Source organism: Ictalurus punctatus, chromosome 10 (genome assembly GCF_001660625.3).
Source record: "Ictalurus punctatus breed USDA103 chromosome 10, Coco_2.0, whole genome shotgun sequence".
NCBI classification, from domain to species: Eukaryota; Metazoa; Chordata; class Actinopteri; order Siluriformes; family Ictaluridae; genus Ictalurus; species Ictalurus punctatus.
Window position 1 is genome coordinate 25,687,772 of NC_030425.2, and position 22,072 is coordinate 25,709,843.

Sequence of the window (22,072 nt, forward strand, 5' to 3'; positions counted from 1 at the left end):
ACTCGTTGGGATTGGGTACACCTGTCACAAATTAGCTCCAGTCCCTAACTGACAAGGTTGAAGCTTAAGGGGACTTCTCAGTACACAAATTGATGCTTTTTTCGTTTCCTCGCTCCTCCGTCCTCCAGCCCGTGACCCGGAAATCGATCGAAGTCAACCATCTTGAAGGACATCTCAGTTCTCTAATTGCACCGCGAGGAGGCGAGGAACAAGAAGTGAGGAAGCTTCCAGAGGAGCTAGGAGCCAGAACACACAGGTATATCCTATGCCAAAGTGTTTCATGTCGAAAAACCCGACGTATCTACAAATTCCCCTCCTTCTTTACATCTGCCACAATCTCAAACAAAAAGCCTTTTGATGATGTGATGGAAATTTGTGTGAAAATAAATAATTAAATTATATGCTTACAATGAGTATTGTAATTTAGAAGAATGAATCTCTCAGTGCTGTAATGAAATGGGTCCTTGTCTTTACAGATAAAAGAAATTAAACCTTATGCAAGCACTGGCTTACTCACAAATGAAAACATAGTACAGGTATGTGAAGGTTTTTTTTTTTTTTTTTTTTAATTTTTTTTTTTTATAAATATGATATGTAAACATGTTGTTTATATAAAACCTTGTCTTTCTTTAGATTGTTTTTCCGAGTCATGATGGCCATCGCAATGTACAACAGCCTGAAGAGAAATCGTTTCAGTGCAGCTATGAAGGATGTGGCAAACTTTACACCACAGCATATCACCTCAAGGAGTAAGTGTGTGTGTGGATCTTTAATAAATAAAACGTGTCGTTCTTTAATAAAAAAAACACATTTGAACCGAAGTCTACATGTTTCATCAGGTACATGGAAGAGTACACACAGGTGACAAGCCTTACTGCTGTGACAAACCTGGCTGTGGAAAAAAAGTTTGCAACAGGTAATATCCTGCAGTTTTTAGGATCGTATATCCCCAGAAATATATTCCCATTGATATTTTACATTTTATTAGCACACTTGGGTGACTAGGAACAGGAAATTGTTCAACCATGACTTCCTGTTTCACAGGGGTATAACTATGGTGTAACACGTAGGCCAAATTCTCTTAGTCATTCATAACAATAGCTAAGACCAAGGATTATAGCTGTGATGTGCGGCAAAAGGTTGTTGAGCTTCACAAAAAAAGAAGTGTATCTAAGAAAATAGCACAAGCATTGAAAATGCCCATTTCCACCATCAGGGCAATAATTAAGAAGTTCCAGTCAACTGGAAATGTTATGAATCAACCTGGAATTGCACGTGTGTCTATATCGTCTCAACGCACTGTGATGAGGACGGTTCAAGTCGCCAAAACCAGGCCGGTATCATTAACTTCAATAGTTCATTACTTTGAGAAAATGGTTCAAAACATTATGCTTCCATATGTTTCACCCTTTTTGGATTGCCTCCAATTTGCATATAAGTGGAAGAGAGGTACAGAGGATACAGTGGCTTGTCTCTTCCACGGACTTCTTCAACACCTGGATATTCCCGGAAATTATGCCAGACTTCTTTTCATTGACTTTAGCTCCGCCTTTTTGTGAATTCAGCATCATCTGCTAATCAAGAAACTACAGTGTCTGCAAATTCAATCGCCACTAGTACAGTGGATTTTATAATTTCCTTTCTAAAGACCACAAGTGGTAAAGGTGGACAATGCATTATCGCCCATTACTGTTCTCAACACTGGTGCCCCTCAGGGGTGTGTACTTAATTCACTTCTCTATACAAATGACTGTCAAGAGTCCAGTCACCACCACTCATTACTTTAAGTATGCAGATGATACTGACATTCTTGCATTGCTTAATAAAGACAATGAGTCTTTTTTTTGGACTATGAACGCTCCATAGCACATTTTAGTACATGGTGTGATGATAACTTTCTCCACCTTAATATCAAAAAGGCTAAGGAACTGGTTTTTAGCTCTTCCAAAACACTGACCCATCCTTCCAGTATTATCATTAGCGGAGAGATGGTTCAATCAGCACACTCTATGTATTAACAAGTGCTGTCAACAGAAACTAACAAGTTATTTGTAAACTTAAATATCTGTCTGTTTAGCCTAGTCTGCTTCTTCTTCTGTATCAAAGTATTATTGAGCCGGTTCTTATGTATGGTGCCATTTTGTTTTTTCCATATGCTAACAGTTACCAGTAAGAACAAACTCTTGAAGATAACTAATTTATCGAGGAAAAATTATTGGTATTCCCACCCCCAATTGATCGGACTGTGTCGTTTCATATATGTTCCGGAAAGCACATAAAATTTTAAATGATCCAGACCACCCACTTTATCAATATTTCAACCCCCTTCCTTCTGGCCACAGGTATAGACTACCCATGTGCAGAAAGGTCAACTATGGTAGGAGTTTTGTTCCTATGGCAATACAAGCGTTAAACACATAGCTAATCAGCCATTGTGATGCCATCTTATGCTCGGGCATTTGTTGTATGATCCTGATGTTTTCTTTTTGTTCCCTTCTCTCCTCTATGCCTGTGATTGTTTACGATGGTTAATGTGTATGGTGTTGTTGTGTTTGTTTTTCTACACACCCACAGTGGAAACAAATTTCCTATAATTTCCAAATAAATTTTCTCTCTCTTGCCCAACATTTATACATCCATGAAGAACTGGTTTTTAGCAAAGAAAAATTCAGCTGCTGCAAAAAATGTACAACTAAATAAGAGGTTTTTTTCTGCATGATCAATGTAGTATGATACCCATGGAGTTAGTTGTAACATTTTGGCTATTTTATTTAATATGTAGATATATTGGGGATACAATATATAGATCTTATATCCCCAAGTTAAATCTGTGATGTAAATGAATGTATTACACTAAAATACATTTTGACATTTCTTTTTAAAAAGTGATGAATGTTCAATATTACACCACATGGGGGCAGCAGAGCAACATGCCAAATAGAAAGATGCCTTACTGCCCAATAATCCCTGGACTGGTCAATAGGCTGCATTTTCTATACTCAAGCAAGTCAATATATAACACGCGAGGATTAGTAAACCTTATTTAAGAATTTCCGCTCTATCAGGTAGGGGCACAAGTACATATTTTTTGGCACATAAGTACGTACCCTGACAGTACATATTCTTGACAGGTTAATATATTTTCCCCTGTATACACTGGACCTTGGGAAATATCCTCACCTTCTCAAGGAACACCTGTGGTCCGTCCTTATTACCAAGTAGACTATATTTAATACAGTGTTATACTATGGCATATAATACACAGTTAAGGCAGTGACAGATGCTTTTGAACAGTGGAATGACTTTATTGTATAAGATCTTTCAGGTACACTCTCTGTCTCTTGTACAGTAATAGACATCTGTTAAGGTTTCCCTATTTTTTCCCCACTCATCCTGTGCACAGTATCTCCATATACACTCACTGTCCACTTTATTAGGAACACCTGCTCATAAATGCACTTATCTAATCATGTGACAGCAGTGCAATGCAAACGACAACATCATGCAGATACAGGAGACTGTTGTGTGTGAAATTCCAAAGAGATATGCAGTTTCGGAAATACCGGAACCAGCCAAACTGCCACCAACAACCATGCCACGTTTGGCATGCCAAGTTACAGAGATCACATATTTTCCCTCCTGTATTGATGTTTGATGTGAACATGTGTCTGCATGATTTTATGCATTGCACTGCTGCAACATGATTGCCTGATTAAATGTGTAGGTGTTCCTAATAAAGTGGACGGTGAGCGTAAATTTTAATTGGTGTTACTTTCTTTTGCATACTTTGTAAAGCAACCTCAGGGGTTCGAAAGGTAACGGATAAACAGGTGCTGAAGTGTGCAAGCTGACCATTATTATGTGAAATTACAGTACAGTGAAACTATACTGTAACTGTTAATCAAAATATGCAGAAATTATGCACAGATAAAATTACCGTTGCACTGTAGGAGTGTCTATCGACAGGCTGTGCAAATTTTACAAAATAATAATAATAACTCAGCAGCAGGTTGCGCAACAATTTCTTTGTTCAAGTGCTTCTTCATCACACTATGAAAATCACATCAGTTTAAATCTGTAATACAGGAAACTCATACATTTAAAATCTGTAACATAATATAGATAACTCGCATATATTTTAACCATATATCTAAGAATATATCATCTATATGGCCAAAAGTATGTGGACACCTGACCATCACACCCATACTGTATATGGGTCTTCCCCAAACGTGTGCCACAAAAAGTGTACCATGTCTCTGTATGCAGCAGGTTAAGAGGCAGGCCCAAATCTGTTCCAGCATGACGACACCCCCTGTGCACAAAGCGAGGAGCTACATGAGGACATGGTGTGTTAAGGTTGGACTGGAAGAATCGGAGTGTCCTGCACAGAGCCCTGACTTCAACCAGACTGAACACCTTTGGGATGAAATGAAACAGGGCCTCCTCGACGTCCCAACATCAATACCTGATCTCACTAACGCTCTTGTGGCTGAATGAACACAAATCCCCACAACCACGCTCCAAAATATAGTGGAAAGCCTTCTCAGAAGAGTGGAGCTTATTATAACAGCAAAGGAGGACTAAATCTGGAATGGGACGTTCAACAAAGCTCATACGAGTTTAAAAGTCAGGTGTCCACAAATTTTTGGCCATATGGTGTAGCAATACAATTATGAACATATTTCCATAAATTTCATGTATACTGACATATCATTTACTTTTTACAACTTGAAGGGTCCAAATGTATGTTTTTTTCCAAAAATAAAACGGTCCGGATCAGAACATGGTTAAACTAACTGAGCGGCTGATCTTTTTCCCGAGCAGCCTGGACGATGTGTCGTACTTGTTTCCACTATAGCAGGTCACGGTGCTGTAAGAGACGCTCAGTTCTGCAGCTGCTGTGGACGACTGGATCTCTTTCAGCTCTCTAGACAAAAAAAAAACAACATACAAGCAAAGTGAGTTAAGAAAGCACGTCGAAGCCTGGTTAATTTTACACCTCTATAAGTGCAGCCCTTACTTCAGTAGCAGTGCGTTTCTGAACTTCTGTGCATGAAGCTGCTCGCGCAGGCTGTCAGCACTCAGTTTGGAGGCAGGCTGGAGGATGGCGTGTTTACTCAGGGCTGAGGACGAAGGTCTGCTCAGGGGGTCCGGATGAATCATGAGCTGCGATAAATACGTACAAATATTTAAAAAGAAAATAATTGCAGACGAGGTGGTGTGACGCAGTAGAGTTACTGTTACTAGCCCAAAGTCGATTATTCCTGAAGTGTTTTATTCCTCTAATACCACAACAATTGCTAACAATTGCATTTAAAAAATAAAAAAAAATCATAAATGAAAGTCGTAATTTTTATCCTTTCATAGTTACAATTAATGTCTGTGAAAGTTTCATTAAAGCAGCTAGAAACAGTTGTCCCCTCACCAGCATCTCTTTTTCTCTCTTGTGAAGTTAATAAGTCTCACAAGTGCTGACACTGGAGACTCCTTAACTTATAAATGTTAAATAAACATCTGCTTACTGTTTCAATGATTTGAAGCTGTTACTATAGAAATGCTAATGTATTTATATAATCCTGCCAGACCTGCTGTTATAGGAAACTAATTGACACATTCTGACCACAGTCTCGTGTTGGAAATCTGCTCACAACTGCTAAATGCAAGAAACCTCACGTGTCATGCTTATCAGACTCATCTAGACGTAACAAACCTTAAGAAGTTGTTGAAATTCTTCCGACAGCACCCGAGCTGCAGTTGGAAGTTTCCCTCTGAGTATTGCGTGCCACATTTCCCCATTCCTCAGGAGTGCTTTTGCCCCACAGGCAGTTAGCACTGTGAGCGCCAGTGCGAAAACATCTGCTTTAGGTAGATTCCTGTAGTCCTGAAAGACCGGCATGCTTAGTTCATCGAGTGTATATAGAAAGATCAATTAGCATAAAGGAGTAATGTCTTACCTCTTGCAGGATCTCATTGGCTAAAAATCTGCTGGATCTGTCGTCCACTCTTGGTCTGTTCACATGAGTCACATGACTAAGATCTCCTAAAGAAGGAAAGTAGTGTTGTTATTATAATCAGAAATTTCGCAAACTGCAGCAGGAAGTGCAAATTTTGTCACAAACCTATTTTGTACACGACATCTGCACCTGATCCATGGACATCTGCATTATGAACAGCCGCTCTCCTCGATAAAAATATATTACCTGCAAACAGAGAGGACATGATGCTTTAGAATAAACTACGCCGGATAAACCAGGACTACGTTATTAGATCTGTCTGACGTACTTGGTTTGATGTCCATATGAGCGAGAGAAGCAGAGTGGATGTACTTCAAACCCCGGGACACCTGCAGGAGCAAATCCTTCAGCCGAGCTTCAGAGAGGAACTTCTGCGTTCTCCGGTTCTCCGTGATGAGCTGTTCGAGCGTTCCGCCGTCGCAGTACTCATTCTGGATCAGCATGTGTTCATCTTCCGACCATGCAGAGTAATACCTCACCACATGGGGGTGCTGTCCCAAGACGGCATGGGCGTATACCTCACGTAAAGCGTTTTGTCTGTCAGGAGAACCGTGTTTCATTGGTTAATTCATGCGTATTCAGTAAGATGGTTTCAGTAAAAAGTGGAGAAAATATCCTACCATAATACTACCAGTTAATAATACACCATCGTCACTAACAGTTCTGCTTTGTACTCATAGGGCCTTGAGTACAAGCAGTTAATAATAATATATTGGTTAATTACAAATTCTGACAATTCCACATGCACTTCAGGTTAAAAATATTCCCTAAAATGTAATCTTACTGTGTGGTCTTACAACGCACTGTGAAGAGGACGGTTCGAGTGGCCAAAAAATCTGCAAGGATCACAGCTGGAGAATTGTAGAAATTAGTTGCGTCTTGGGGTCAGAACGTCTCCAAAAATACAATGTGAAGTCACCTACATCACCACAAGTTGTTTGGAAGGGTTTCAAGAAAAAAGCTTCTACTCTCATCCAAAAACAAACTCAAGCATCTTCAGTTTGCCAGACACTACTGGAACTTCAAATGGGATCGGGATCTATGGTCAGATGAAATCAAAATAGAGCTTTTTGGCAATAAACACCAGAGGTGGTTTTGGTACACAGAGAGGTAGCCATATGGAAAAGTACCTCATGCCCACAGTTAAATATGGAGGTGGATCTTTAATGTTTTGGGGCTGTTTTTCTGCCAGAGGACCTGGACATTTTGTTAGGGTACATGGCATCATGGACTCTATCAAATATCAACAGATATTAAATGAAAACCCGACCGCCTTTGCCAGAAAGCTTCAAATGGGCCGTGGTTGGATCTTCCAGCAGGACAATGATCCAAAACATACAACACTGAAGTCTTCTTTTACACAAAGGTAAAATCATGATAATGATTAAAATGTTTGATGTAAAATTCAAACTAACATGTCTGGGTGTACAAAATGAAAATAAAGTAATAAATAAAATTCAAATAAACCGTTGTCCTCAAGTTTACCCACAAGGCTTAAACATTGAAAAGAAATCAAAGGGGAAAGGTATCGCATACTAAATTACTTAATCTATTTGTTTAATTCTTGCTAATTTCCTGATCAATGATTTGTTCTTAAGACTATTAAAAGCTTCATATTTTGCCATTTTGGGCTTGACCCATTTGGGGGTTTTTTTTGCCCAGGAGTATACTTGGATGAGGATCAAGACTCCCAATGTTTTGTGGACACAGGCACACCAGGAGCACAGAACTCTGAAATGATACTTACTCATCCACAGAACCCGCTAATGGGCTCTTGGAGCGCTTGATGGCGTAGATGCACCCGTCAAGTCTTTTCACACACTTGAAAACAGCCCCAAACTCTCCAGAGCCGATTTTCTCCAATTCGTAGAATTCCGATCTATAGCGAGATGTCGGACGCACCACAATGCTCTTTCTCTGTAAATTAAAAAAAAAGGTAGATACAATCTAATAAATAACAGACAGAACAAAAGATATTTGGGAAAAGCCGGTGGTCCTGGAGGGACTCGAGAGTGTTTGGTGAGTTCTTCTATCTAACATTATGTATTATAACATCACCAGATGTTTGAATCAACAAACTGTGCTGAAATTTAGTGTTGGTGTAAAGCATTTACCTTTAATAGAGGAATGAATTCCTCTTCAATGTCCTCGCATGAGCTGTAAAAAAAAAAAGTAAAAATCAACAATTACATTACATATCAATGCGAATACTGTAGAAGTAAAAAGTTCCCTGTCTTCTCAAGGAAGACATTATTTACAAGAAGTTATTACAATTATTTTTGGTTTGATAAATGACAAACAGCTGCTTAACCTTTTCATGCATAGCATCCACAATCATGGACTTTGAGTTTAAGAGTTTTTTAAAAAAAAGGGGGGGGGGGGGGGGGCAGGGTTTACCACTTTTCCTCTTTGTGTCACGCAAAAATGATATTTTCTAAAAGTTTTGTCTTCAGCGTTGCAAATTTTAGACCTGAATGCAAACAATTTTGGACAATCTGTTTACTTTTCAACTATCAGTGGGGGAAATAAGTATTGAACGCATCAACATTTTTTTCAGTAAATATATTTCCAATGAGGCTATTCACATGAAATTTTCACCAGACCTTGGTATAAACTCAAGAAATCCGGAAATATAAAGAATTCCCAACATTAAAGTCCATAAAAGAAGTTATGTGTAAGAAAAGTGGATTTACAGGAAAAAGTATTGAACACACTACTTAGTGAAGAAGCCTTTGTTTGTAATGACAGCTTCAAGACGCTTCCTGTATGAACAAATTAATGGGCCGCAGTATTCAGGTGTGATTTTGGCCCGTTCTTCTAAACATATTGTCTTTAAATCTTGTTCAATTGGATTCGAATCAGGTGATTGACTGGGCCAATCTAACACCAATTGAGAGTTTCCTTTGCTGTATGTCCTCCTGGAAGGTCCACCCACCCGATAAAATGTCGACGCGTTCAATACTTATTTTCCCCACTGTATATTATAATGAGTACAAATGGCATATGAAATCAGTTTGGTGGATTAAGTTACAGATGGTCCATTATTGCCTGAAGAAACAAAAATGTTCAAATGGGACGTTATAGCAATGAATAAAATAATCAAATCTTTGCACTTCATGTGTGATGTGTTTTTCTACTAACTAATAAATAGCTAATAGGTACATCTTCTTATTTTTCCATCCTGAAACCATGAGCGTGTGTTTGCACTGTATATCTTTTCCAGTGAACTGTAATGTGTAATATTTGCTATAATGTCCCAGTACTAAATGTGTCACTTGAAAATAAATCCCCTTGTGTTTCTAAGTTCATGGTTCTCAAAGTGACGCATAGGCAGGATGTCTGCGATTTCGTATATTTTGTTAAACTGGTGGAAAATAATAAATAATGTCAACTGGAATCTAGTCACAATGACAAAAAGACAAAAGTATGGAAAGTTCAGAACTTTCAGAAAACTGGTCCTAACCTGTACCGTTTCCTGTCACTAGAGTGATCATTTTTAAAGCTTTAAAGGTTATTATGGTCCAATTGTGGACCTTAATGAAGCCAAGTGAAAGATGGCTACAAAAGGTGAAAGGTACGCAAGTTAAATGCACGACAAGGAAAGGTACAGATTAGAATCTTTTTTCCTTTTTCTGAGAGTATTGCCATAATTTATGTATTGTACACCTTTAAATAATGTGGCTAACATTTAAATAGTTGGACTATGTTTGCAAAAACAAATGAGGTGTATGTTGAAGTTTTTATTATTTTTTAAATTTATTTACAGGATTCCTTGGCTGCAAAACGTTTGAGACATCCCCGCTCTACACTCTGTGACTCTACTTTATTACAGTTTCCTGTAATTCTAAGTGAACACACAGCACACTTACTCTTTCTGATGGACTCCGGCGTGGTTTCTCTTTGCGCTCACAGTCTGGATGAGAAGCGAATCTGGAGTGAACGGGTTTATATTAATCCCCTGTCTCTTTAGCTCGGATTTTGGAGTGATGGATGAATGAAGGCTTTCTTTCTTCTGCACCGACTGATCTCTTTTCGACTGAAACACAAAATCCAAGAAAATATCTAGGAATGAATAATAGCCTAGCTATAACCATGTCACACACACACACACACAAACAGAATATGTGCAGAGAATAGTAGCATGTAGGCTGTTTATTACACTGTAAGATGTTCTGATGGAGGTGAGACACTGCAGTGATGGAGACGTGTCCCTGTGTGAGATATCTGATGAACTTGTCAGAGTCTCCACGTGTCTTGGGTAAGCAGGGGACAGTGGAAGAGATTGTACCGAGCTCTGAAAGTCTTCATCTAGGTTCCTTTCATATTCTGAACATTCAGGACTGCTCCTGAGAAACTCTTCACACGTTGTGTGGCATGGCAAAAATCTCAGCTCGTCTTCGGTTCCTCTGCAGCCGCTCTCCTCATCGAGGGCACTGAAATTCAACCGCTGGCGAACTTGTCTCATCCTGGGCATCTGTAATAGGGGGAAAAAAAAGAGTCTAATTTAAGATAGAAAATCCTCCATTCTTAGGAAGAGAAGAATATAAATTAAATGAGTGTACAAGAAGTCAACACTACCTTTCCTCACAATGTGTTTCCCCAAAAATGTTGCACCAAGCTCACCACGCTGGATACTAACAGTACTCACTCTCTGCACTGACAGTGAATTTGAAATGCAGCATGCTTTTAAAAAGGATACAGGTAGTGGGCGAGGCAATCACGTGACCACAATAGTGCATCAGCGAACAATCAACTATACAAAGACATGATTATACATAATGACGTGGCATCAGGAAAACAATTGGATAAAAACAATCCAATTATAAATTCAATTGTAAATATATAAATGATATAAATTACAAATATTGTATAAATATTTGGTTTAAAAAAAAAGTATTACAGAGCAACATGATCAAAAATGATTTAACTTCAATATAAGATATACACTACCGGTCAAAAAGTTTGTGGACACTCGACTGAAACGTTTCCATGATCTTAAAAAGCTTTTGATCTGAAGGTGTGTGATTAAATGTTTGAAATCGGTGTCGTAGACCAAAATATAATCATGCCAATGTATTCATTTCTTTCATTTGAAAACTAACATTTTATTTACAAAAAAATATTGTTTTAAACGGACGACTCGGAGCGAAATATTCCGCAAAGCAGCCAATAAGTGTCCAGCTTAGGTGGGAACTCCTTTAATACTGTTTAAAAACCATCTCAAGGAAATTCCTCAAGAAATCAGACGAGAAAACGCCAAGAATACATTTCTGGAAATTCTAGGCGAAAAGCGTGTCTACTTTGAAGATGATAAAATATTAAATTATTTTGATTTATTTTGGATTTTTTTTTTTTTTTAAATCACAACATACTTCCCATAGTTCCCTTTGTGTTACTCCAAAGTTTTGATGACTTTATTATTATTTTAATATGTGGGGGGGGGGAATAAATATAAACAATAGCCTAAGTGTGTCTAAACTTTTGACCGGTAGTGTATGACTATCTTTTGCTTTATTACTGCATTTACACACAAATATCTTAAAACAGATAAAAAAATAAGTAAAAATAAATCAATTATGGGAAATATGTATATTTGGTGTAATTCTTTCAGACATTAAATAATTATATTTATTATTAATTGCTTAATTTTTATTAATATTGTAATTTTTTTGTTTTACAGCTTGTTAATTTCAAACACTTATGTATGAATAATTTGCATCTGACTTTTTATTTCTTCATAAATTTATTTCTCCAGGCCCTGCTCTATGCATCAGTTCATTAAGTCCCTATTTTTTTTTCTTAACTAAAATTAGAAAGAGATCAAAAAGAAACAAAGAGAGCATAAAATCTCATCGTGTATTTCAGAGAAGCTCTTACTATTTTTGCAAATAGGAATTGTCATTAATAACCGCACAAATCAATTGCTTGACCATTTTTTTCAATGACAAAGCCACGTGAAAACACAAATCAAAATCTGTCTATAGTTTTATTTGTTGTAAGGTTGTTTCAATGCAAAAAAAAGTTTTTAAATTTTCTTCATTTAGGTAATAACGCCTGGACATGTCTTGATTACTCTCTTCATCTAATCAGTCTGTTATCTGACAAAACATTACTTTTGAATAGACTTCCACCTGAAAATAGATCTGCATATTTGCGCGACAGAAGCAACGGATTCACGTGTTTAATACAGTTCTTTATTTGAAAGCACACAGCCTTTCTGATCTTTCATACATACATTATCAAAAATATGAATGTAAACAGGAAGATCTAGGAAATAACCCACGGTTTAACATTTGAGCTAAATTAGCACACAAACTGTAGTATTTTAATTAATGTTCCAGCTCTGCCGTGGATCCTTGTTGTATAGTTGATGCGATTCTCAGAGCTTCCTCCAGCGTCAACTGATCACAGAGCTGCATGGAAGAACACGTCCCAAATTGAAGATAATAAATAACAAAACAAACAAACAAAAAAACTCCACAATGAAATCAGAAGACATATCAACTATACCGCTTTACAATTCCTACATGACTCAACATGTTTTTGTGGACACCTTCTGAACCCCAGGATGGCCTTAGAAGGTCAACAGCTTTAATGATGACCTTGATTACGTGTGAATTGAAAAACTGTTCTGTTTCAACTCTAAATAAAATCACTTCACACCTTAAATAGGTGCTAATGTTAAGTGAGAAATACATCAATGATCACATCATACTTGTAACTTCAATAAGTTATCATGATTAATCTTTAAGCAGGGACAAACAAAATGTCCTCTTCACTGATGTCAAGACAAGACGTTATATGTAGAAAGAAGGTGTCTGGATAAATTACATCTATAACGCATCTTCTCTTAAGTTTTAGTAATAAAAAAAATGTCCAAAAAAACTCAACAGAACAACAAAAACTCTTTATTTCACCGTTTCTTAATCCAATCTTGAGCTGAAAGTTCAAGACGTTAAGCTGCACACTAACTCGTGATGTTATATATCCCTGAAAAGTTTCCTGCTATAAATATTAAATATCATGATGACATAATAGCAGTTTCTTTTATTAACCGTATTAACAACATTTACTAGTGTGAAAATACATGTAGAAGATGGGTTTTTTTCAGAACCAAAAAGCTCATGACGATTTATCAGAAAGTACAAGTTCATTCCTATCCCTACTGAAAAGCAAATTACTGAGGAATTTCTCAAAATGTTAATAAGCTCGTTTTTTTCTTCTTCAACAGTGCACGGTACTTTCTTGGTTAAATAATAATTAAATTAAAAGACATTCCAGAATTTTTTTTTTTAACTCTAATGTCATCCAAAGAGTAGATTTTCTCAATGTTATAATGTATGCAGATTTATGCATATTTAAAACACCCTCATTTGCATATAAAAAGATGCATTTGTTGGGGATGAAAACTACCTGTAAGCATATCAGCAATCCAGTGGCAAAACTGTGATATGTATTGTTTTAAAAAGAAAAAGACCCTATTCACATGTAGGGGTTTGCCTTAAACGTTTGATAATTCATGACCTGTTATAAAATATATATATATTAAAAAAAATAAATAAAAAGGAGAGATAAAGAAGCTCCTTATCATGGAATGGACTATGACGACATTAATGCATGGTGTCAGCAAACAGTGAAGTAATCTTACCTCAACAGCAACTTGTTTTCCGTTAGAAGTGGCCAGAAGGGTAACTGAGTGTGGAAGCATTGCTTCCTGTTTGGTCTGTAAAGAAGCTGGTGACACAATGGTCATCTGCAGACAATACACACACCGGACGCAGCAGGTAATTAGAATAATATATAAAATCAGGAGGACAAAAAATGGAAATCAATTTTCACTTCATAATGAACATTATTACTACTACTTTGTGTGAATGACCACGCCCACCTGTCCCTCTGTGCCATCAGCGGTTACCATGGTGACTTCAGCAGATGTCAGTACAGACTCACTGGCTGGGAGGGTGAGCAAGTTGCCATCTTGCGTTACCATGGTGATTGTATTGCCAGCCGCCTGTAACGACAGGTTTCGCAGTCTTTAGCGACAAACCCGAACCTCACGTAACAGTTAACCAGCAAAGCTACCTTAAAACATAAACAACTAATAAATACAAACTCAAACCTGATGAGCGTCATCTGGTGTGACCAGGGTGACCTGCTCCTGCGCTGTGAGGTCAGAGGTCGTATCTGAGCAGGGTGCAACACTCTCTGCCGAAGTACCGTTCATGCAGGGATCGTCGATGGCTTCTGGGTGAAGAGTGTAAATAAATGGAGTGATTTTCACAACAACTTACTTAGAAATCTGTTACAGGTTTATCATACAGATACAGGATTTACGTGATGGTTGTTTACTGATCTTGAACAAGTCACGCCAGACTCTCGATCATCGTGTCCATCTCATCTCTGTGTAATTTAAACGCCTTTACATGCACTTTGAACGCCCATCAGGCTGTGCTTTGAAACCGACCAAAATATGGCTGCGAGTTGCGATCTGTGGGGTCCAAGCACCATCAAGTGCTAAATGCTAGCCCTGTCGACTGGTGAAAGCTGATTGGCTGATGCTGGCCCTGTTATTTAGCTAATCAAGACAGCCATTGCAAATCAATAATAATAATAAAAAAAAACTCTTATTAGACAAACAGTTGCAGAGATTGCATTTCAGAAAATACCCCAACTTTTCTGGAAATGGGGTTAGTAGTTGTTTAAGTGTTTCCGCGTTGCGGTGTCAAAACTGTTCTACATTATACAAATTCAGTTTAATACTGCTGACCTATAGGAGGCTCGAAGTCCTCGTGCTCTTCCTCGATGGGCTCAGAGTCGTTGTGTGCTGTGCGCTTGTGCAGGGCCAGTGTGGAGATCTGCTTGTAGGTTTTCCCACAGTGGCTGCACTCGTAGGGTTTACAGGGCGTATGAACCACTTGATGCTTGTACAGACTCGAGTACTCGGTGAAACGCTTGTCACAGCCAGGAATGGTGCAAACGTACGGTCTTTCGCCTGAGGACAAAAAAACGGGTAATAATATTTGAAGCTTTTTGATGGGGAGAATTAGAATGGTGTATGTTTTTTAGATCTGAATCTAAAAGCTTGAATACCAGTGTGGATCCTGGTGTGGTTTTTGTAATTGGTCGCACTGGCGAAGGCCCGGTTGCAGCCTGGCTCGGAGCAGTGGTACGGCTTCTCGCCGGTGTGTGTGCGCATGTGCACCTTGCAAATGTTGGAGGTCCTAAAAGACCGCCCGCAGCCTTCATACGGACAAAGGAAGGGCTTTTCTCCTGAAAGGTCCAAGTTCAGCTACACTCATTAATCTAATATAAATATCAGAAACAGACCACACGCCAGAATATATTATAATTATAATGCGATAATCGTACCAGTGTGGATTCGGATGTGCTTTTGGAGATCTCCTGAGTTCTTGAAGGATTTTCTGCAGTTCACTTCTGTGCAGCAGTAGGGTTTTTCACCAGTGTGTGTCCTTGTGTGGCTTTTCAAGCCATGACCTAAATAACACCATATTTACAGCTTCGACCATACTGTACTGTCATTTTAACATGATTATTATTAATGTATAATTAATGTAATAGAAATGAAACTGCTAATGTACTGATAATGACACATAATTTTCACAGCACATGTTTAACACATCTGGAATGATCGGATTCTGATAATATACACAGTGCCCTTCACTAATATTGGCACCCTTGGTAAATATGAGCAAAGAAGGCTGTGAAAAAGTGTCTTTATTGTTTAACCTTTAGATCGTTTGTTTAAAAAAAAAAAAAAAAAAATTCACAAACATTCTTTGCTCTCATGGATATCAAACAATTGCAAACAAAGCACGGGTTTATCCAAAAAAATATATCTTCGTTAATATACGTATGCAACAATTATTGGCACCCTTTTAGTCAATACTTTGTGCTAGCTCCCTTTGCCAAGATAACAGCTCTGAGTCTTCTCCTATAATGTCTGATGAGGTTGGAGAATACATGGCAAGGGATCAGAGACCATTCCTCCATACAGAATCTCTCCAGATCCTTCAAATTTCCTTCAAATCACGCTGGAGGACTCTCCTCTTCAGTTCAGCCCACAGGTTTTCTATGGTTTTCAAGTCAGCGGACTGGGATGGTTATGGCAGGACCTTGATTTTGTGGTCAGTAAACCATGTGGTCAGGACAATGATCATTGTCCTGCTGGAAGATCCAACACAGGCCCATTTGAAGCTTTCTGGCAGAGGCAGTCAAATTTTCATTTAATATCTGTTGATATTGATAGAGTCCATGATGTCATGTATCCTAACAAAATGTCCAGGTCCTGTCAGAAAAACAGCCACCACCATATTTAACCGTGGGCATGAGGTACTTTTCCATATGGCTACCTCTCTCTGTGTACCAAAACCACCTCTGGTGTTTATTGCCAAAAAGCTCTATTTTGGTTTCATCTGACCATAGAACCCGATCCCATTTGAAGTTCCAGTAGTGTCTGGCAAACTGAAGATGCTTGAGTTTGCTTTTGGATGAGAGTAGAGGCTTTCTTCTTGAAATCCTTCCAAACAACTTGTGGTGATGTAGGTGACTTCGGTTTTAGTACTTCGGTACTAGTTTTGGAGACTTTCTGACCCCAAGACGCAACTAACTTCTACAATTCTCCAGCTGTGATCCTTGGAGATTTTTTAACCACTCGAACCATCCTCTTCACAGTGCGTTGAGACAATATAGACACACGTGCAATTCCAGGTCGATTCATAACATTTCCAGTTGACTGGAACTTCTTAATTATTGTCCTGATGGTGGAAATGGACATTTTCAATGCTTGTGCCATTTTCTTATAGCCATTTCCCATTTTGTGAAGCTCAACAACCTTTTGCTGCACATAACAGCTATATTCCTTGCTCTTAGCCATTGTTATGAATGATCAAGGGAAGTTGGCCTATGTATTACCTCATTTTTATACCCCTGTGAAACAGAAAGTCATGGTGGAACAATTTCCTGTTCCTAGTCACCCAGGTGTACTAATAAAATGTAAAATATCAATGGGAATATACTTCTGGGGATATACGTTCCTAAAAATTGCATGTTATTACCTGTTGCAAACTTTTTTTCACAGCCAGGTTTGTCACAGCAGTAAGGCTTGTCACCTGTGTGTACTCTTCCATGTACCTGATGAAACACAAGTAGACTTTGGTTCAAATGTGTTATTTATTAAAGAACGACACAAACATACACACACACACACACACCTTGAGGTGATATGCTGTGGTGTAAAGTTTGCCACATCCTTCATAGCTGCACTGAAACGATTTCTCCTCAGGCTGCTGTACACTGCGATGGCCATCCTGACTCGGAAAAACAATCTAAAGAAAGACAAGGTTTTATATAAACAACATGTTTACATATCATATTTAAAAAAAATAACTTCACATACCTGTACAACATTTTCATTTGTGAGTAAGCCAGTGCTTGCATAAGGTTTCATTTCTTTTATCTGTAAAGACAAAGACACATTTGAGTACATCACTGAGAGATTCATTCTTTCATTTCATTATTTTCATTCATGTGTTAATTGTTACCTTAGCGGTGTACTGTTCCAGCACAGTGACAGTCCCAGGGTCTGCGATTCCCTCGAGAGACAGATCAGACACTGTGTCACTTTCCTGGATGGCCAGAATCGTATCTGGCTGCGACATCTGCAGCGCATGCTGAATGAAGGCGGTGGAGCCGTCCTCTAGCTGTACTGCCTGGAGTGCAGGGGAATCATACACCTCTGAAAACGGGACACAGATCACGCCGTTGCGATAATTAAAAACAGTTTGTCTGCTCGTTGTCTTCTTCTGCTAAGTTTCACTGTGAGACTTTTGCACTTCTGAAATTTCTGAATCGCCGTCTAATAAAATTTTTTCACTCTGTATAGGAAAAGTCTGACTCAGGATCTCACAACATTCAGAATCAGTGTGGAGGAAAGTTCACTCTCAAGGAAACTTCTGTCTTGAAAATTCTGACTCAGCATCTGCATCAAGGACAATTCTGACTCTGAGCCTCAAAAAAAATTCTGACTTGCCATGTAGGAAATTCAAACTCAGCGCGTAGAAATTTTTTTACTCCATTTCAAGGAAAATTTGGACTCAGCATTTGGAAAAATTCTGACTCAAGGTTGATAAAAATGTTGTTTTTTTAAAAATAAAATCGGACTCAACAACGAAAATTCTGATTCACCGTCAAGGAACATTCTGACTAGACGTCAAGGAAAACTCAGACTCAGTATGTAGGATAATTCTCACTCAGCACCAAGAAGACTCTGACTCTGTGTTTAGGAAAATTCAAACTCAGCATCTGGGAATCTGGGATCTCTGACTCAGGGTCAAGAAAAATTCTGACTCAGTGTTGCAAAAAGTCTAACTCGGCCTCTAGGAAAATTCTGACACAGTGTAGAGAAAATTCTGACGCAGCGGCGAGGTAAATTCTGACTCAACATCTAGGAAAACTCTGTTTCAGGTGCCTAGGAAAATTCAGACATGGCATCTACAATTCTGACTCAATTCTGCGTTTATAAAAATTCTGACTCAGAGCCTGGGAAAATTCTGACCCACTGCTGAGGAAAATTCTGACTCAGAGCCTGGGAAAATTCTGACCCACTGCTGAGGAAAATTCTGACTCAGAGCCTGGGAAAATTCTGACTCACTGCTGAGGAAAATTCTGACTCACTACTGAGGAAAATTCTGACTGTCTAGGAAATGTCTGACTCGGCGTCTAAGAACATTCTGGCTCTGAGAAATACCTTTTGGTATTTGATGTAAGTAAGCAGTGCTTCCATCCTCCAGTTGCACGGCCTGTCCAGCCTCCAGATTCAGGCTCTCACCTTCCATGACGTCACTCGTAGCAGAACCTGACCATCCATTGGGCCCATCTAGGAACAAGGAGGAAGGAAATGTATGAGCATTAGGAAATGATGCTAAACAACTACAGATTTAGACACAAATCTTAAAGCATGTGTTACACACATACCTCCATTCTGTACAGAAATATGCTGAATGTAAGCAGTAGTACCATCATCCAGTTGGATGACCTGCCCCTCCAGTACACTCCCATCTTAGGCAAAGAGAAAAACATTATGGATTTAAAACACACTTTCTAGTTCATTTTACTGAGTGTCTGACTTCAGTGGTGCTACCTAAAGCTGACCAAGCTTCAGTACCTGGAGTATTATGCTGAATATATGCAGTCGAGCCGTCTGAGAGAGTCACAGCCTCTAAGCTATCCGCGTACTGATCGTCTGTGAAATAAGCAGCAAAAAGCCTTGATGAGGTCAAAGCACAGCCACAGAACTCGGTCAGAATAAACGTCCTGAAGGTTCACTACTGACCTGAAATGTCACCGAGGCACAGAGTGAAGTTCTGAGCATCACCTCGCCCATGTGGGAATTCTGCTCCACCCTGGTTCACTGTAGCCAGCAGCATAGTCCCACTGAGACAGAGAGAGAGAGAGAGAGAGAGAGAGAGTGAGAGAGAGGGTATAATTGAAGTGTATAGTATATAGAGACAGATACATTTCAATTAGTATGCTTAAATCATTAAACAATCAACTGCAATATTGTTGAGCTGCACTATCATTAGATAGATGGATGGATGGATGGATAGATATATAGATAGATAGAGACTGACGGACAGACAGATAGACAAACAGACAGACCGACAGATGGACAGACAGACAGACATGGATAGATAAACAAATGGAGACAAATAGCTAGATAGATCGATAAGACAGATAGACAGTCACGGATAGATGAGACAGACAGACAGACAGACAGATAGACAGACAGAGAGAGAGAGAGAGAGAGAGAGAGAGAGAGAGAGAGAGAGAGAGAGAGAGAGAGACAGACTGATGGACAGAGATGGATATCTGAATAGATACAGAGACAGAAATATAGATTGATAGATCGAGACAAACAGACAGGCATACAGACAGATAGATAGATAGACAGATAGATAGACAGACATACGCACAGACAGATCGATATACAGACAGATGGATGGATGGATGGATAAATACAGAGACAGACACAGCTAGATCGATAGATAGATATACAGAGACAGATGGATAGAGATGGGCAGATACAGACACAGATAGATCGATAGATAGATATACAGACAGACAGATGGATGGAGATGGACAGATAAAGAGAGAGACAGACAGATGGACAGAATCAGACAGATAGTAAATTGTTGCTGTAAACACTTTAAGAGCTAGCTAACACTGAGCGCAGGTCCTCACTGTGTACCGGCTTCATCCACATCTACATCCACATCTACATCCACATCTACATCTACATCCACATCTACATCCACATCACTTCTCTACTAAACCGCAGCTCAGTGAAAACATTACTATAGTTACTGATGTGCACTTTACTGACAAAACCTGGAGTTTGCGGTCAGCTCAGGAGCTTACAGCAGTTAGCTACAACTCCCCAATTTAATCCATATTCTGACCAAAAACTACAACACCTAAACATATTTCATGCGAACCTTTAACGGTATATTTCTCTACTGCAGGACGCATGTGTGAAATTATCCAGCTCCAAATTCTAGCTCCTAATGTTTCTCGGATTAATCCACCTCTCGTGCACCAGGGTGGAAAAACACTGTACTTCTTCTTTTTGACACCTAATAGCGCCTTATTAACCGCTTCAAGAGTCACACAGCGCCCCCTATATACACGGAGGACAAGCACGCCCAGTGGACAATATACATAAGTAAATAAAACAATAAACACCTAACTATCACACTCATATATGGTTCTTCCCCAAACTGTTACCACAAAAAAAAGAAGCACATTTCTTTTCCTCTTTTTCCCTCGTATAAATTAGATAAATTGTTAATCTAATTCTTAAGTTGAACCTTCCTTTCTCACTGTCTTATAAGAGTAGTTATGGAGGTTAAGGTCAGAGTTTTGGTGGCGGAGTTTGCGTTTGTACTTTTACTTACGACTTTATTCGTATGAAATGAAGCAAATTTCAACCACACTGTTCTCGTTCGCTCAAATTTGCAAACATTTTCATGATATCAGACTTTTTAGTTGATGTTAAAGTAAGAAAGAAAATTCCTAGCTGAAAGTGCATATTTAGTGACTACTACCAACTATTTAGTAACTAACTTAAATCTAGCTTGAAGTTAGTTTGAGCTTTTGAAGTTAGTTTTTATTTATTTATTTATTTTTTTAATAATTCCAAATAAAGTCCAAATTCCAGCCACAACCTCCTCGGTCATTCAAATTTGTCATATCGGAATATTTAAAATTTGTATTTATATGTTTTAATTATACATTTATTTTTACACTATTCATTTATTTTCATGTGATTTTTACACAATTCATTAATTTTTACATGATTAATTTATTTTTGTTAGCACGTTCGCCTCATGCATGGTAGGCTGATTGGCGTGTCTAAAGTGTCTGTAGTGTATGAATGGGTGTGTGAGTGTGTATGTGAGTGTGCCCTTCGATGGACTAGCACCCTGTCCAGGGTGTACCCTGCCTTGTGCCCGATGCTCCCTGGGATAGGCTCCGGGTTCCCCCGCGACCCTGAAGAAGGAGTAAGCGGTAGAATGGATGGATGGATGGATGGATGGATAATTTATTTTCATGTGTGATTTTCACAATTCATTTTCACGTGATTTTTCACAATCCGTTTTTCACGTAATTTGACACAATTTATTTATTTCCACGTGATTTTTACACAATTCATTTATTTTTACATGATTAATTTATTTTCATGTGTGATTTTACACAATTCATTTTTCATATGATTTTTCCCAATCCGTTTTTCACTTGATTTTTACCCAATTCATTTTTCTGTGCGATTTTTACACAATCCATTTATTTTTTCATTCTTGAGAATGGAGACAGAAAGAGGAAGGCTCTCCATGATGACATTAATTTATAGCTCTGGGTTTTTGTAATAATAAATATTCTCAGGCTACTCTGAAACGGAGTATGAATGTGCTGTGAACTGTAAACAAACTGTATTTGTGGGGAGAGTATTTTTTCTTATTTTTTTGAGTGACAGCATC

The 22,072-nt window shown here is 38.5% G+C and overlaps 2 protein-coding genes and 1 long non-coding RNA gene across 4 annotated transcripts; 1 reads left to right on the forward strand and 2 right to left on the reverse strand.

The window, feature by feature from the left end:
* Positions 1 to 7: 7 nt before the first annotated feature.
* Positions 8 to 2,607, forward strand: LOC108270614 (uncharacterized). Its single transcript, XR_006983130.2, has 5 exons — positions 8 to 256; positions 477 to 536; positions 634 to 749; positions 840 to 916; positions 1,217 to 2,607. It is a non-coding gene; the product is annotated as an uncharacterized LOC108270614 (long non-coding RNA).
* Positions 2,608 to 3,290: 683 nt separating this feature from the next.
* On the reverse strand, positions 3,291 to 12,077 carry LOC108270562 (wee1-like protein kinase). Its single transcript, XM_047157943.2, has 10 exons — positions 10,177 to 12,077; positions 9,887 to 10,053; positions 8,132 to 8,174; positions 7,765 to 7,934; positions 6,286 to 6,554; positions 6,123 to 6,203; positions 5,958 to 6,043; positions 5,714 to 5,884; positions 5,024 to 5,169; positions 3,291 to 4,930 (listed from the first exon to the last, which is right to left on the reverse strand). The coding sequence occupies exons 1-10, from the start codon at positions 10,489 to 10,491 to the stop codon at positions 4,780 to 4,782; spliced, it is 1,599 nt and encodes a 532-aa protein (XP_047013899.1). The 5' UTR covers positions 10,492 to 12,077; the 3' UTR covers positions 3,291 to 4,779.
* A 112-nt stretch (positions 12,078 to 12,189) lies between these two features.
* On the reverse strand, positions 12,190 to 21,975 carry LOC108271103 (zinc finger protein 143). 2 transcript variants are annotated; one of them, XM_017478376.3, is made up of 16 exons: positions 20,531 to 21,975; positions 19,369 to 19,469; positions 19,201 to 19,278; positions 19,011 to 19,094; positions 18,784 to 18,912; positions 17,579 to 17,772; positions 17,434 to 17,493; positions 17,249 to 17,362; positions 17,093 to 17,168; positions 15,387 to 15,512; positions 15,108 to 15,287; positions 14,785 to 15,009; positions 14,137 to 14,258; positions 13,906 to 14,028; positions 13,666 to 13,770; positions 12,190 to 12,430 (listed from the first exon to the last, which is right to left on the reverse strand). In XM_017478376.3, the coding sequence occupies exons 2-16, from the start codon at positions 19,460 to 19,462 to the stop codon at positions 12,347 to 12,349; spliced, it is 1,794 nt and encodes a 597-aa protein (XP_017333865.1). In that variant the 5' UTR covers positions 19,463 to 19,469; positions 20,531 to 21,975; the 3' UTR covers positions 12,190 to 12,346. The 2 variants fall into 2 exon arrangements, with proteins under 2 accessions (XP_017333865.1, XP_017333864.1); XM_017478375.3 differs by having other exon boundaries at positions 14,137 to 14,261.
* Positions 21,976 to 22,072: the final 97 nt, after the last annotated feature.

Excerpts from the sequence above, each read along its gene's own strand:
- LOC108270562 (XM_047157943.2), bottom strand. The coding sequence starts at position 10,491 with ATGCCCAGGATGAGACAAGTTCGCCAGCGGTTGAATTTCAGTGCCCTC. Across the intron at positions 6,204-6,285 it reads TCATATGGACATCAAACCAA|GTAATATATTTTTATCGAGG; the intron begins GTACGTCAGACA and ends CTCTGTTTGCAG. Across the intron at positions 4,931-5,023 it reads AGAAACGCACTGCTACTGAA|AGAGCTGAAAGAGATCCAGT; the intron begins GTAAGGGCTGCA and ends TTTTTTGTCTAG.
- LOC108271103 (XM_017478375.3), bottom strand. The coding sequence starts at position 19,462 with ATGCTGCTGGCTACAGTGAACCAGGGTGGAGCAGAATTCCCACATGGG. Across the intron at positions 19,095-19,200 it reads TATTCAGCATAATACTCCAG|ATGGGAGTGTACTGGAGGGG; the intron begins GTACTGAAGCTT and ends TCTTTGCCTAAG. Across the intron at positions 12,431-13,665 it reads GAAAACAAGTTGCTGTTGAG|CTCTGTGATCAGTTGACGCT; the intron begins GTAAGATTACTT and ends TCTTCCATGCAG.